Source organism: Azolla caroliniana, unplaced genomic scaffold (assembly GCF_043228905.1).
Source record: "Azolla caroliniana isolate FFs.n. ecotype wild unplaced genomic scaffold, voAzoCaro1.0.p SCAF_7, whole genome shotgun sequence".
Classification (NCBI taxonomy): Eukaryota; Viridiplantae; Streptophyta; class Polypodiopsida; order Salviniales; family Salviniaceae; genus Azolla; species Azolla caroliniana.
In genome coordinates, this window is record NW_028230442.1 from 8,692,719 (window position 1) to 8,706,194 (window position 13,476).

At 37.4% G+C, this 13,476-nt stretch overlaps 1 protein-coding gene across 1 annotated transcript; it reads left to right on the forward strand.

The window, feature by feature from the left end:
• Positions 1–748: 748 nt before the first annotated feature.
• Positions 749–7,174, forward strand: LOC147861853 (autophagy-related protein 18c-like). Its single transcript, XM_087322295.1, has 4 exons — positions 749–1,547; positions 2,716–2,965; positions 6,379–6,505; positions 6,600–7,174. Exons 1-4 carry the CDS (start codon positions 813–815, stop codon positions 6,736–6,738), a joined length of 1,251 nt encoding a protein of 416 aa, XP_087178421.1. The 5' UTR covers positions 749–812; the 3' UTR covers positions 6,739–7,174.
• Positions 7,175–13,476: the final 6,302 nt, after the last annotated feature.

The following is a 13,476-nucleotide window of genomic DNA, read 5'->3' on the forward strand; positions in this document are numbered from 1 at the left end:
TTATGAAGCCATTTAAACCAAACCGTTTTATGAATAGGAGAAACCAAACCGTTTACGAAAAATTTAAAACCAAACCAATCCATTTTTTATTGATATTAATCATCATACTTATGATAAATTTGTGTGAGAAAATCATCATAAGATTTGTCATCATACTTATCATAAGATTTGTCATCATATGATAAGTATGATGATCAATTTGTCATCATAAATTTGGTCATCATACTGACCATAAATTTGATCATTATACTTATCATAAAATTGATCATCATACTTATCATAAAATTGATCATCATACTTATCATAATTGATCATTATACTTATCATAAAATTGATCATCATACTTATTATAATTGATCATTATACTTATCATAAAATTGATCATCATACTTATCATAATTGATCATTATAAATGAAAAGGAGACTCTATATAAATTTCAATAAATTAAAACAAGAGTTTAAAATTAAAAGTTGAAAGTTAGAGCCTATAGAGAATATTTTTAAGTATTTTTTAACCTATAAACCTTTAAACCGAACCACATAAACAGAAACCGATAAGCCAATAAACCGATAAACCGGTAAATTCAAAACCGATTAGTAACATTTTTAACCAAACCAAACCGTTTATTTATCTTTGAGCCTATAAACCGTTAAGCCGCGGTTTTTAAGTTTGGTTCAGTTTGAGCCGAAACTGGGCCCATTGCTATATGTATGTATGTATGTTGGTACGTAGGTGATATCTTCTTCACATAGATCATCCTGCCGAAGAAGCGAGCATTTGGGTTCTTTTCCCTTCCTTCTTGTACTAACAAATGTCAGACCTCGACCTTCCATCGCCATTACCAAGAAACCAAATCGCCCATCAAGCTGCTTCTTCTTCTTCGTCTACTTCTACTTCTTCAGATCAGGAATCGAACCGAGATCTCTTGTCAGTTTCATTCAACCAAGACCATGGATGTTTCGCTTGTGCAACAAAGACAGGATTCAGAATATACAATTGTGACCCTTTTAAGAGAACATTTCAAAGGGATTTCAACGATGGAGGTATATCTATGGTTGAGATGCTATTTAGATGTAATATACTTGCGTTAGTAGGAGGAGGAGAGAAACCTCTGTTTCCACCTAACAAAGTGATGATATGGGATGATCATCAAAATCGATGTATCGGAGAACTCTCATTCCGATCTGAAGTTCGATCGGTTCGTCTTCGACGAGATCGGATCGTGGTAGTTCTTGAACATAAGATCTATATATACAACTTCTCAGACCTCAAATTGCTTCATCAAATTGAGACGATTCCAAATCCAAAAGGTATTTGTGCACTCTCCTCGGCCTCAGATTCAATTGTTCTTGCCTGTGTTGGGTTGCATCGAGGTCAAGTGAGAGTAGAACATTATGGATTGAAGAAGACTAAATTTGTATTAGCACATGACACACATATTGCTTGCCTGGCTCTTACACTTGATGGCTTCCTTCTTGCCACTGCTAGCTCCAAAGGAACGCTTGTTCGGATCTTCAACTCTATGGATGGAACAAAACTCCGTGAGGTAGGAAGCTTACTTTTCAATGCAATATAAGCCCTCAGTTTGTTTTCAAAAATGATTTAGACTACCACCCTTTGTTCTAAATATAATTAGAATACTCCTCAAAATATTAAATTAGCAATTTCCACATTTACAAGATTTCTCATGATTCTCAAAATTATTAGAATACTTCTCAGTTTCCAGAAACGGATTAGAATATCCTTGGAAAAACTGATTACAATACCCCTTGGTATCCAAAAACAATTTGAATATTGCTTGGTCCAATAAATAATTATAACACCCTCGGTTTCGAAAAGGTATTAGAATACCTCTCAGCTTCCAGAAATGATCAGAATACCCATCGGTTCTTAAAAGCTTTTAGAATACCCCTCAGGTTTCAAAAAACTATTAGAATGCCTGTCAGATATTTCAATAAAATGTATTAAATACATGTCACAAGAAGTTTAAGTCAGATTGTAGGAGTTGATTAGAGATACCATAAATTCATTAAGCTTAAGATGAAATTGTAAATTCAGATGAGAAGTTTTTAGGCATTTTCCTGTGAGGGAAACAAGACAATATCAGAGAGCTAATTTTCATCAACCAGTTGCAAGTTATCGATGTTTTGGATTTTTATACTAATCGTATGAATTTCCTTTTCATGTATGAAGAAATAGAAAATTATGAGAGGCTATCAGAAGTTAGTAGAAAATTTTGTATACCTCTGTCTGATTTTACTCTTCTTCTAAACATTTTCAATCAAAAGCTCAAAACTTTGACTCGTGTTCTAGTGAATGGAGGGCATCATTACCCAAAAATGTTGGTAGCTTAGTTATATATGTCATGCAAAGATCTAGTTTTATGTAGACAAAAATATAAAACATTATGTTCTTGGATAAAAGTCAAATATATTGAACTGCCAATTCTGCACATTATTAGGTATCAAAAGAACAATACAACGATGGTCTTTTGTGAGACATGTAGCATGTGTTGGCCCATGTTTTCTATTGTTCAACTGTATGAGCTTTTGCAGGCTACGCTTCCACACCTACCTAGCTAGATCTGCTCCCACTGGCCTACAGAAACACCATTTCCCCAGAATGCCAGAAATTGGAGTCATTGTAGGAAAATACCCTAGGAAAAACTTATATTCTGAATTAAACATGCCATAAAATTTATGCTCATCAAACAGGTCAGACGTGGCGCAGACAGTGCAAAGATTTATAGTGTCTCATTTTCATCGAATGCTCAATGGCTTGCTTTATCAAGTGACAAGGGAACAGTGCATGTATTTAGCTTAAAAGCTCCTGCAAGTGGTAATGAGCTGAAGCATGATGGTAGATCCTTGTCAGGTCTTCATAATGGAAGTGGAACAAGTATTAGTGGTAGCCCACCTAGCACTAGTGCCAACAATCCAAGTTCTACCTTGTCCTTCATGAAAGGTATGGTCTAATTTATTTATGATTGATTTGTAAGTGGAAAACATCAAAATGTAATGATTTGACTATGTGCTGGCATTACTAATTTCCTCATATTTTTTGTCTTGTTAGTTAGAATTCATTGAGTTACTTTTCTTTTGTAATTTTTATTACCATGTTTTTTATAACACTTCACTGCTGTAAATAGGTCAAACTAAGGTAAACGGCCAGTGCTGAACTAGTGTGAACCCTCAAACCTCCAAACCTAACTATATAAAAAGTAGGGCTTGTAAAGGTTGAGTGGTTAGCTTGTAAAGAATTTGATGACCATATTTAGTGTATTGTACTGTCTCTCCCATTCCCTCTCAAGAACAATGTGCAATTATGAGTTTTCGTCCTCTCTAGGTTTCAGCATTGTGGCTGAAACCATTAGTTAGCTCCCTGTAAGTTGTACTATTGCTCCACTCTGTGATTGTCTTTGTCAGAGATGGGAAGGGATGAATGGTTATGTGGAGCGTGATTCTTCATGACTTTTGTTGATGCTACAAGGAATGTTTGGATGTTTTCCTTGAAGAGCAAGGATGAGATGTGATTCGCTGGCTGCAGTAGAGATGTAGAATTGAGTGAAGCTGAAGCCCTCAGATTGGACAATGTGGGAATCCAACTAGAACTGACAGATCCTTACACTCCAGTTCAGAACAGCATTGCATTAAGCATACTTACACCTCTTCAGAATTGCATTGTGGAAAGGATGAATGGAGCATCCAAGTTTGGGCTGTCTTGATTTTACAACACACAAATCTGAACCAAGAGTTCTCGGCATAAGATGTGCTGACTGTTGTCCATGCAATAAATTCTCTCTAAGCAAACCCAAGGGCTTAAGAATAGGACAAGAGCTCTAGATTGGAAAGTCCCTGCATTATGAGCATCTACAAACATTTGCCTGTGACACATCTGCTCGTTTGCCCAAGGATCTATACGAGAAATTAGACCCAAAATTGAGAAAATGTATTTTTCTTTGATATGGACCCAATGCCAAGTATGGGTACTGGTTGTGGGATCCAACTTCCCAAATGGTGACTTGGAGTAATGACATAATCATCTACTAGGAGAAGATGTATTAAAGGCATGCCAGAGAGGAAATAGGAAGGGTAACATTTACTGACTCACTGAACAGAGAAACGAGATATCAGGTGAGAACTTGTAGATTATGATTGGTATTGATGCCCAGATTGGTGTAGAGAAAAAGCAAACTGTAGGTAAGCCGGATGTTGAGAACTAGAGAGTCATGCTTGATCCCGGTGTTGCTGAAGGGGAGGACACATTTTGCTGAAGGGATATGGAAATAAAGCAGATGAATGCAAAACGTGTCCTCATTTCTGTTCATTTCCAAATGGGCTAGATATGATAAGATTATTATTTAGTGGGCTTGAAAGCTAAATTTTTTCATGTGGAAAAATTGAGTCATTAAAAGACTACAAAGCAATCGAAGAGATTCGAACCAATCACTTGGACAAGGTTCTTTGGAAACTTAAACACTCGTTGGGCTCAAAGTGTCCTAATTTGTGTTTGAAATATTCCCATAATGCTAGAACTCCAAGGGCTCTAAGAAAAAGTGGATAGGTATGCTATGATTATTTAGCAGTCATAAAAGCTGATATTTTTGCATGTGGAAATATTGGACATTGAAAGTTTCTGCTTGAAAGCAGTCAAAGAACTTTCAAAAAAACCCGGCTTTACATATTCATGAGATATAATACATAACTATCATAGTTTTGTTTATGATAATAACATTTAGTGCAACTTGTCAATTTAATATACAAATAATCAATGGCATGACCTTATCTGTTTCATTAAGAAGAATAGTGGTCATGATGTTATTCTGATTTTGGACTATGGAAACGTCAGAATCTTTTCTGTGTAAAATTGGTGGAGCTGTAGACGTAGAACAAGACCATGAATATCTATCAGATTGACCAATTTGTATATTATGAGAACATCTATTAAGCAATAATTGGACTTTTATGGCAATATTCAATAATATCAGAGTTGTTTGATAGCAGTGAATGTGTGTACGAAATTTATACTACATTTTCTTTTGTTTACCATTCTTTTACTAGAGTTCCAAATAATCCACGTGTTATAATAGTAATTTTGGCAGTATTCTCTTGCTACGTTAGAATTTGATGTTAAAAGATCCTGACACAAGTTTGAATGTTTTGGGCATAACAACTTCTCTTCTTTAAAGAAGACTCTTCATACCATTTCTTTTCTTCCCCACATTTTGATTGCATTGATAAAATGAAATGGGTGAGCTTTTCATATGGCTTCCTCGAGGTGAATCAATTCGTTATTCTTAAAAAGGGTCCAGATGTAATCCTCATGCAAATTCAACAACTAAGGTTAACCTTGCAAAGATAATAGCCTCCTTTAATATTGATGTTTACTAATTCAACAAGAATGCAGTTTCTCATAATCGATGCTAGTTTGTGTCTGATCAAGATAATAAAACAGTTGGTTGATATTGCTCTGGTGTTTCACTTGACTAGAATGCACAGGATTGTTGCAAGTACTATTTTTGCTGGAAATGCATGAGGTAAAATTGGAGAGAACTCTGAAATGCAATTTTTAGCTTCCCATCCATTGTTTGCTATCGCCTATCCCATGTCCATATTCTGCTACATCATGTTTGTTTGATTAGATGTCACCAGCTATACAGACACGCTAACTGGTTCATTGAAACTAACACCAAAGGATCCCCTAGCTATATGACAACCTAGCAACATAAATCAAGCAAACTCTACCCCACACTAGCCGTGATGGGTGGATTCCCCATATGCTCGAACTAGCATCCTACCCACAAGGGACAAGGTATGGAAATGACAAGGTATGGCTCTCTGCTAGCTGTGGTCATCATGTCACAAACTAGGTTTGAGTTTCCTTATATAACTGTCTGTGTTCATCCTCGTTCCCCCAGGTACAGAACCCACAAATCCAGACTATTTTTCATAAGCTTGATCCTCTACATACGGATATAACATACTTTCCCCCTTACAAATCATTGATTTCCTCATCAATGAAGCGCAGATACCAAGCTTTTTTGAGTTTTTAACAGATTTCTGAGTTGCAGAATTTTGAGATTATCCATCACAAGTACTTATAGAAACTTTATGGTTAGAATGGTGTAGATATTGATGGAAGACTTTCAGATTTCAGATTCACATGAACATCTTTGTGAACACTTTCCTGGATAGGAATGGTGAAATCAAACAAATTTTCTTATAAGTATGATATAAAAACTGAATGTATGGCAACACTTGAACCTTTTGTTTGTGGCTATTAGTTCTATATTGAAACTTACACAGAACCCCTTTTGGTGAACTATGGCATAGCTTTGGGATGATTTAGAGGATTTGCCATCTCTTGGTTCATTGCAGGTGTGCTTCCAAAATATTTCAGTTCAGAATGGTCATTTGCACAATTCCGGCTTCCTGAAGACATAAAGACTCTAGTAGGATTTGGACCTGATAAGACTACAGTGGTAATTGTTGGACTTGATGGAAGGTAAAAGATGTCTTTGAGAATATATTCTCTGTTTACTATCATTTTATCCTAAGTTTTTTTTTCATTGATTAGCATTTGGTTATGTGATGCACAGCTTCTATAGGTGTGCTTTTGATCCTATTCATGGAGGTGAGATGAAACAACAAGAATTTGCTAGGTTTATGAAACCAGATATAGAAGTGATGGTGGGGCAAAGTTCTAATGCCAAAAATGGAAGTGATCCTACATCATAATCTCTATCCAAGTATTGGCATGATAAAAGAAAATATGTGATACCTTGAGAATTGGTTTAAGAACATTGGTGTAGTGGATAAATGTTGCTCTTTCTTGTCTCCAATGTCCTTCCATAAATGTAAAAAATATGATGAAAATATCAAAATTTCTCAAGTATCGTCTTGGGATGACCAAAACAACATTTATTGTCATGTATGCATATTGCTCCCAAGAAACCCCATTAGTTGTCTAGGATATGTGACATTGTCGAATATAATTCGCTTTCAAGGTTTAGCTATGATAAGAACCTATTATCCTAGTGGTTGATTGACATTGTTTTCATGGGGGAAAATTTGTTAGCTTGTCTATCAGCAAGCAAAGAAATATCGCATTTCAGTGTATAAATGCTTTCATGGACTACAATGGCAAAATCTCACTATTCTAGTCGTTTGTCAACACGTTACTTTAATTGAAGAGTTGTAGAATAACTTAATATGAACATACGATTTCTTTGAAGATGGGATGATAAGAGAAGGGGCAAATAATAAACAGGATAGGCATGTATATATAGTGGTTAATAGTTATAGCATCAACTTTTCAAATGTTTTGAGAAAAGAGTAATCAAAAAGCAATTCTGCATCATAACCAGACAGTGGACAACCATCTCTCTCAACCATTGTATATTGAATTGCAGCTTCCTAACATAATTGCTCATCAATGATAGGCATTTTTTGAAGTGAATGGAAAATTTGGGCTTCTTCAACCATTGTAGATTTATTAATCACCATGTATTCTGGGAGAGCCATTGATACCCAACATTTGCAATTTTGTAGTATTGACCTAAAGTAGTACTATGCTTACCTTTATAAACTTGATAGCATACAGTGTTTGCATTATATCTGCTATGAAATAGAAAGGGTTACATCTATGCTTTCCCAAATTCATCTCTTTAACTAGATTAACAAACAGTTTAAATACAGTTTAAATGCAGAACAAACCCTACAACCACTACAACCATTCACATTCTTTTCATGCATAATATTTTGCAAGTAAACCTTCCAGGTGATTGTCAACAGTTAATATACTCTTTAAGATGCAATTTGATATGAGATCATTGTTATTAGCCCATTTCCAATGACATAATTAGCCTGGTGTCATTCGTAACATCTACACCTGCAAATTATTGTCACTCCTGCTCTTTGTTCATGTCATGCCATTTAGGAAAGTCAATAGACTGGAACGCATAAATCTAATGACACATAAGACATTTGTCATCTAAAACCAACAGTCATCGACACAGTCAGGTATCCATCACATGGATTTTCATCACAAATGAAACATTGTCAATTATATTGATGAGCCTGCAGGTCACCTATAACTAGTTAATTCTTAGTTGTCTTTGATTGCTTGACAAGCATATTATCCATGGCTTGGCCTTTGGAAGTTCATACTAGTGTTTTATTTTGTCAATCATGTGAAATAATTAGTGAGATGTGCTCGTTAAGTTATGCTTTTGCCAAGTACCATCAATGCCCTTAAATAGCTCTCTACAATCACCCAATTAAGAATCCAGTTGCCACAATCAACATAATCTTCAGTGGAAACATCGTTCAAACTGTTATAGCATTGGATCAAACATCTTAACAAATTTCAATTTCCTTCAGAATGTTTAAAAGAACGGCTAGCCCAATGGCTAGTTATTTCCAACAGCTAGTTAGCCCAACGACCATATCTTGGCCTTTATAAAGAGGAACTTTCTCCTCATGTAACAATAAACTATCTTTGTATTTTTCTCCCTCTAGCTGTGACATACCAATGTATATTACTGAACAGATGTGCCTTCTCATTTTTCCTTATGGTATCAGAGCATAGACCTGCCCCTTTGCAAAACCCTAGATCCACCCTTCTACTGGTATGACAGCGATTGGAACAGCACTGTCCTAGCATCCACAAGAGGGAAGGGGGATTTTTTTTCCATTTGGGATGACATTGCTATGTGATTGAGAGCAAAGATAGGCCAAGTTGACAACATGGATGAGGTGTCCGCCACTCTGCAAAACCCTAGATCCACCCTTCTACTGGTATGACAGCGATTGGAACAACATTGTCCTAGCATCCACGAGAGGGAAGAGGGATTTTTTTTCCATTTGGGATGACATTGCTATGTGATTGAGTGTAGAGATAGGCCAAGGTGAGAAGACGGATGAGGTGTTCTCAAAATTGAACGAGGATGAGGTGAAAACATTGGTGAAATACATGAAGCAGGCTGAGATTGTAGCATCTGGAGGTGTGAAAAGAACACAACCACCACCCCGACTTGAACTCCTCCCAGTTGAGTTCAAAATCGATGGACCAGCCACATACTTGAGTTGGTCGCGTCGAATTATAGGTGTCTTGGCAAGGAGAAGCCTTGACGGATACTTAACAGGAGAAGAGAAAGAACCTCTTGTCATAACGAGCAATGAATGGAAAGCATGGAGAGCTACCCACATGTCTTTGTACATGTGCCTTCTCAACTCCATGGTTCCATCAATCGCCACAACAGTTGATGGAATTTTAAGTCTAAAGGAGATATGGGAGAAATTGCAAAAGACGTATGTTGGGAGGGGAAACAACATGAGAGTATTTCAAATCGAGAAAGAGATAGATGTTGTTTGGCAGGGAGATAGGATGATTCATGAATATGCCATAGAGCTAGAGTGTCTATGGGCAGAATACGATCATTTCTCGCTTGTGACAGTGTGCAATGATCCTAAATGTAAGAGCGAGGAAATTTCTGCTCAAAGAAGAACCATGGAATTTTTGAAACATCTCAACCCGTCATTTAATCAAAGAAGGGCAGTTCTTCTAGCCAAGGCTGAAATTCCCACACTTGATGAGGCAATTGCGACTATGATACAAGAGGAGAGTAGAATGAAGCTACTCTCTGACACTACTAGACTTCCAGGGGTACGATCAGCGCTAATGGTGTCAAATTCAAGCGGAAGTGAAAATCGAAAATGCTACAATTGTGGTGAAGCTGGTCATTTAAAGAATGCTTGCCCTAAACCATCGAAGGAGAGAGAATATGGAGGACGTGGACAAACTAGAGATCGTGGTCGTGGGGGGCAAAGAGGTGCAAGAGGTCACCAAGCAAACTTGATGGTAACAAAAGAAGAGGAAGGAACTAAGGTGTTCACCAAGAGGATCAAGCTCTCTTAGAAATACTTAGGTGGAAGCAAAGAGCCGCAGATGATACTTCGTTCATGTCAATAGGTAACATTGCCACCTATGCTTATTCAGCCACAAGTACTAGTAACACAAATACTCTTGCCTCTACACCAGAATGGATAATTGATTATGGTGCATCTAGGCATGTTACAGGTAATACTAGTGAATTCTCCTCGTATACTGACTTATCAATGCCAGAAAGCATTCAAATTGTTGACGGTACAACACAAACTGTAGTGGGTATAGGTACAGTAAAATGTACCGACTCTGTGACATTGTCTAATGTGTTGCATGCTCCTTCTTTCCCAGTAAACTTATTATCCATAAGTTCTAGCATACACCAACTAAACTGTGTTGTTTCTTTTGATATTCCCAAGGTGATATTCCAGGAGAAAGGGACAGGTCGGAGACTTGGGACATGGCATAGTGGACTATGGTATTTGGATCGTGAAGGGTTGGATTCAACATTAGCATCTATGGTAGAGGGAACAGATGTAAGGGAATCTAAAATGAGTTATGAGGAGTTGTTGATACTTTACCACTAACATATGGGACATACATCTTATGGCGTTTTGAGTCGGGTGTATCCACACCTTTTTGAAAAAGGTTGATAAAACAAAACTTGTTTGTGATGCATGTGAATTCGGTAAGCTTACTAAAAGCTCATATGCTAGTTCAAGTCATAGGAGTTCCCATGCATTTGATGTAATACACTCCGATGTTTGGGAACCATGTTCCACAAGTTCTATTAATGGATATCGATATTTTGTCTCTTTCATTGACTGCTTCTCTCATGTGATTTGGTTATATTTGATGAGGAAAAAGAATGAAGTATTTGCTTGTTTTAAAGATTTTCAAAGAGCAGTTCAAACTCAATATGGTGCAGTAGTAAAAGTGTTGAGGTCTGATAATGGAACAGAGTATGCTAACATGCGATTTAGGGCATACCTCTCAAATCAAGGAATACAACATCAAACTACATGCCCATAAACACCAAAACAAAATGGAGTAGCAGAGCGGAAGAATAGACATCTTCTAGAGGTAACGAGAAGCATGATGATTTCTATGAATGTCCCAAAGCAGTTGTGGGGACTGGTAGTTTTGACGGCTGCCACATTGATCAATAGAATGCCCTCTAGAGTATTGGATTGGAAGTCTCCATGTGAGTTGTTTCAAGGCAATAACTCTAGAATCCTTCCTTTGAAGGTGTTTGGATGTGTGTGTTTTGTAAAGGACAGTAGACCATCTATAGGAAAACTTGATCCTAAAGTTGTAAAATGTGTATTTGTGGGATACTTTGCCACACAAAAAGGCTATGTTTGTTGAGTCTAGTAGAGAAGAGATTATTTGTGAGCATGGATGTGCATTTCAGAGAGCTAGAGCCATATTATAAACAAGGGGTAACTTCACTCTTTGATGACTTAATTGAGACTGACAATATGAGGGAAGGAGATAATGGTGAGAAGTTGCTAAAAATAGGATCAATTCCTTTACTGATCCCTACATCAGCTAAGAAACAAGTGAGCGTAGGCGGTACGGAAGAAGAAGGAAACGAAGACGAGGAGCCTATATGCGTTGGAACTCGAGCTAAGGGGGAGCTAAAGGTGTATACAAGGAAGAGGAGGCAGAAAGAAGGAAATAGGAACACATCTTCAGTGCCACATGTGCCATCAAGTTCCATGTCTCGACCTACCTCGACTTCTAAAATACCTACAGAACTCCCAAACCCAGAAATCACAAGTGATATGATTTCCTCTCCTTCTCCTATAGAGATTAGGAGGACCTCTCGCAGTAATGCAGGAGTCCCTCCTGATCGTTATGGTTTTCCTCATGATATTGCTCAGTTTATCTCTTATTCTAACATATCAGCTACACATAGAGCATTCACTGCATCATTAGACTATGTCACTTTACCCAAGTGTTGGCAGGTTGGTAAAGAAGATCCAAAATGGAAAGCCACCATGCAAGAAGAACTCGGAGCTCTTGAGAAGAACAAAACTTGGGAGATTGTATCACTACCACAAAGAAAGAAGGCAGTTGGGTGCAAATGGGTGTTTACAATAAAACAGACCCAAAGGGAAAAATAGATCGATACAAGGCACGATTGGTGGCTAAAGGATATAGTCAGACATATGGCATTGACTATGATGAGACTTTTGCACCTGTGGTGAAGATGAGCACTGTTAGAACACTTATTTCCTTAGCAATGAATAGGGATTGTAAATTACATCAATTAGATGTAAAAAATGCATTCCTTCATGGAGAGTTGATGGAGGAAGTGTACATGGATGTCCCCCCAAGTTTTGGTACAATTCAAACAATAGGTAAGGTTTGTAGACTAAGGAAGTCGCTTTATGGACTAAAGCAATCTCCTCGAGCCTGGTTCGACAGGTTAAGAAGGGCTATGGTGGGTATGGGATACCAACAGACAAATGCATACCATACAGTGTTTTTTCAACAACATAAGGAGCATACTACATTACTTGCTGTGTATGTGGATGATATAATTATCACGGGTAACGATGAAGGGGAAATTGCCCAACTGAAGGTGCAATTGGGTAAAGAGTTTGAGGTGAAGAATCTAGGATTGTTACGATACTTTCTTGGAATTGAGGTAGCTCATGGAGCAGGAGTTGTTCTATGTCAGCGAAAATATGTATTAGATCTTTTCACAGAAACTGGAATGTTGGGTTGTAGGCACATAGCTTCTCCAATCGACCAAAAGATCAAGCTAATTGAACTTGCAAGAGAGAAAGTTGATCGTGAAAGGTATCAAAGATTGGTAGGTCGGCTGATTTATTTGACTCACACCCGTCCAGATATTTCATTTGCAGTAAGTGTGGTAAGTCGCTACATGCATGATTCGAGGAAAGATCATATGGATGCAGTGTACCATATTCTGAGATATCTCAAAGGTGCCCTAGGGAAGGGATTAATCTTTGGAAAACATGGTCATTTTAACATTGAGGTCTATTGTGATTTTGATTGGGCCAGTTGTGCTGATGACAGGAAATCCACATCAAGATATTGCATGTTTGTTGGAGGCAATCTGGTCTCTTGGAAGAGTAAGAAACAGTTAGCAGTAGCAAGGTCAACAGCCAAAGCAAAGTATAGAGCTATTGCTATAGGAGTTGCAGAGATGTTATGGCTGAGAACTCTCCTAGTAGAAATAAAGGTGAATCAAGAAAATTAGATGATGTTGTGTGACAATAAGTCAGCAATGAGCATTGCCAACAATCTAGTACAACACGATAGCAACAAGCAAATCGAAATCGACAGATTCTTTATCAAGGAAAAGCTTGATAATGGAATATTAAAATTGAGTCATGTTTCTATTGAATATCAAGTAGGGACTTGTGCCAGTAAGTCTTACTAGATTGTGTGACAAGATGGGCTTCGTGGATATTTTTCGCCCATCTTTAGGGGGAGTGTTGAGAATGTTTAAAAGTTATAACAGCTAGCCCAACGACTAATTATTTCGAACAGCTAGTTAGCCCAACAGCCATATCTTGGCCTTTATAAAGAGGAACTTTCTCCTCATGTAACGA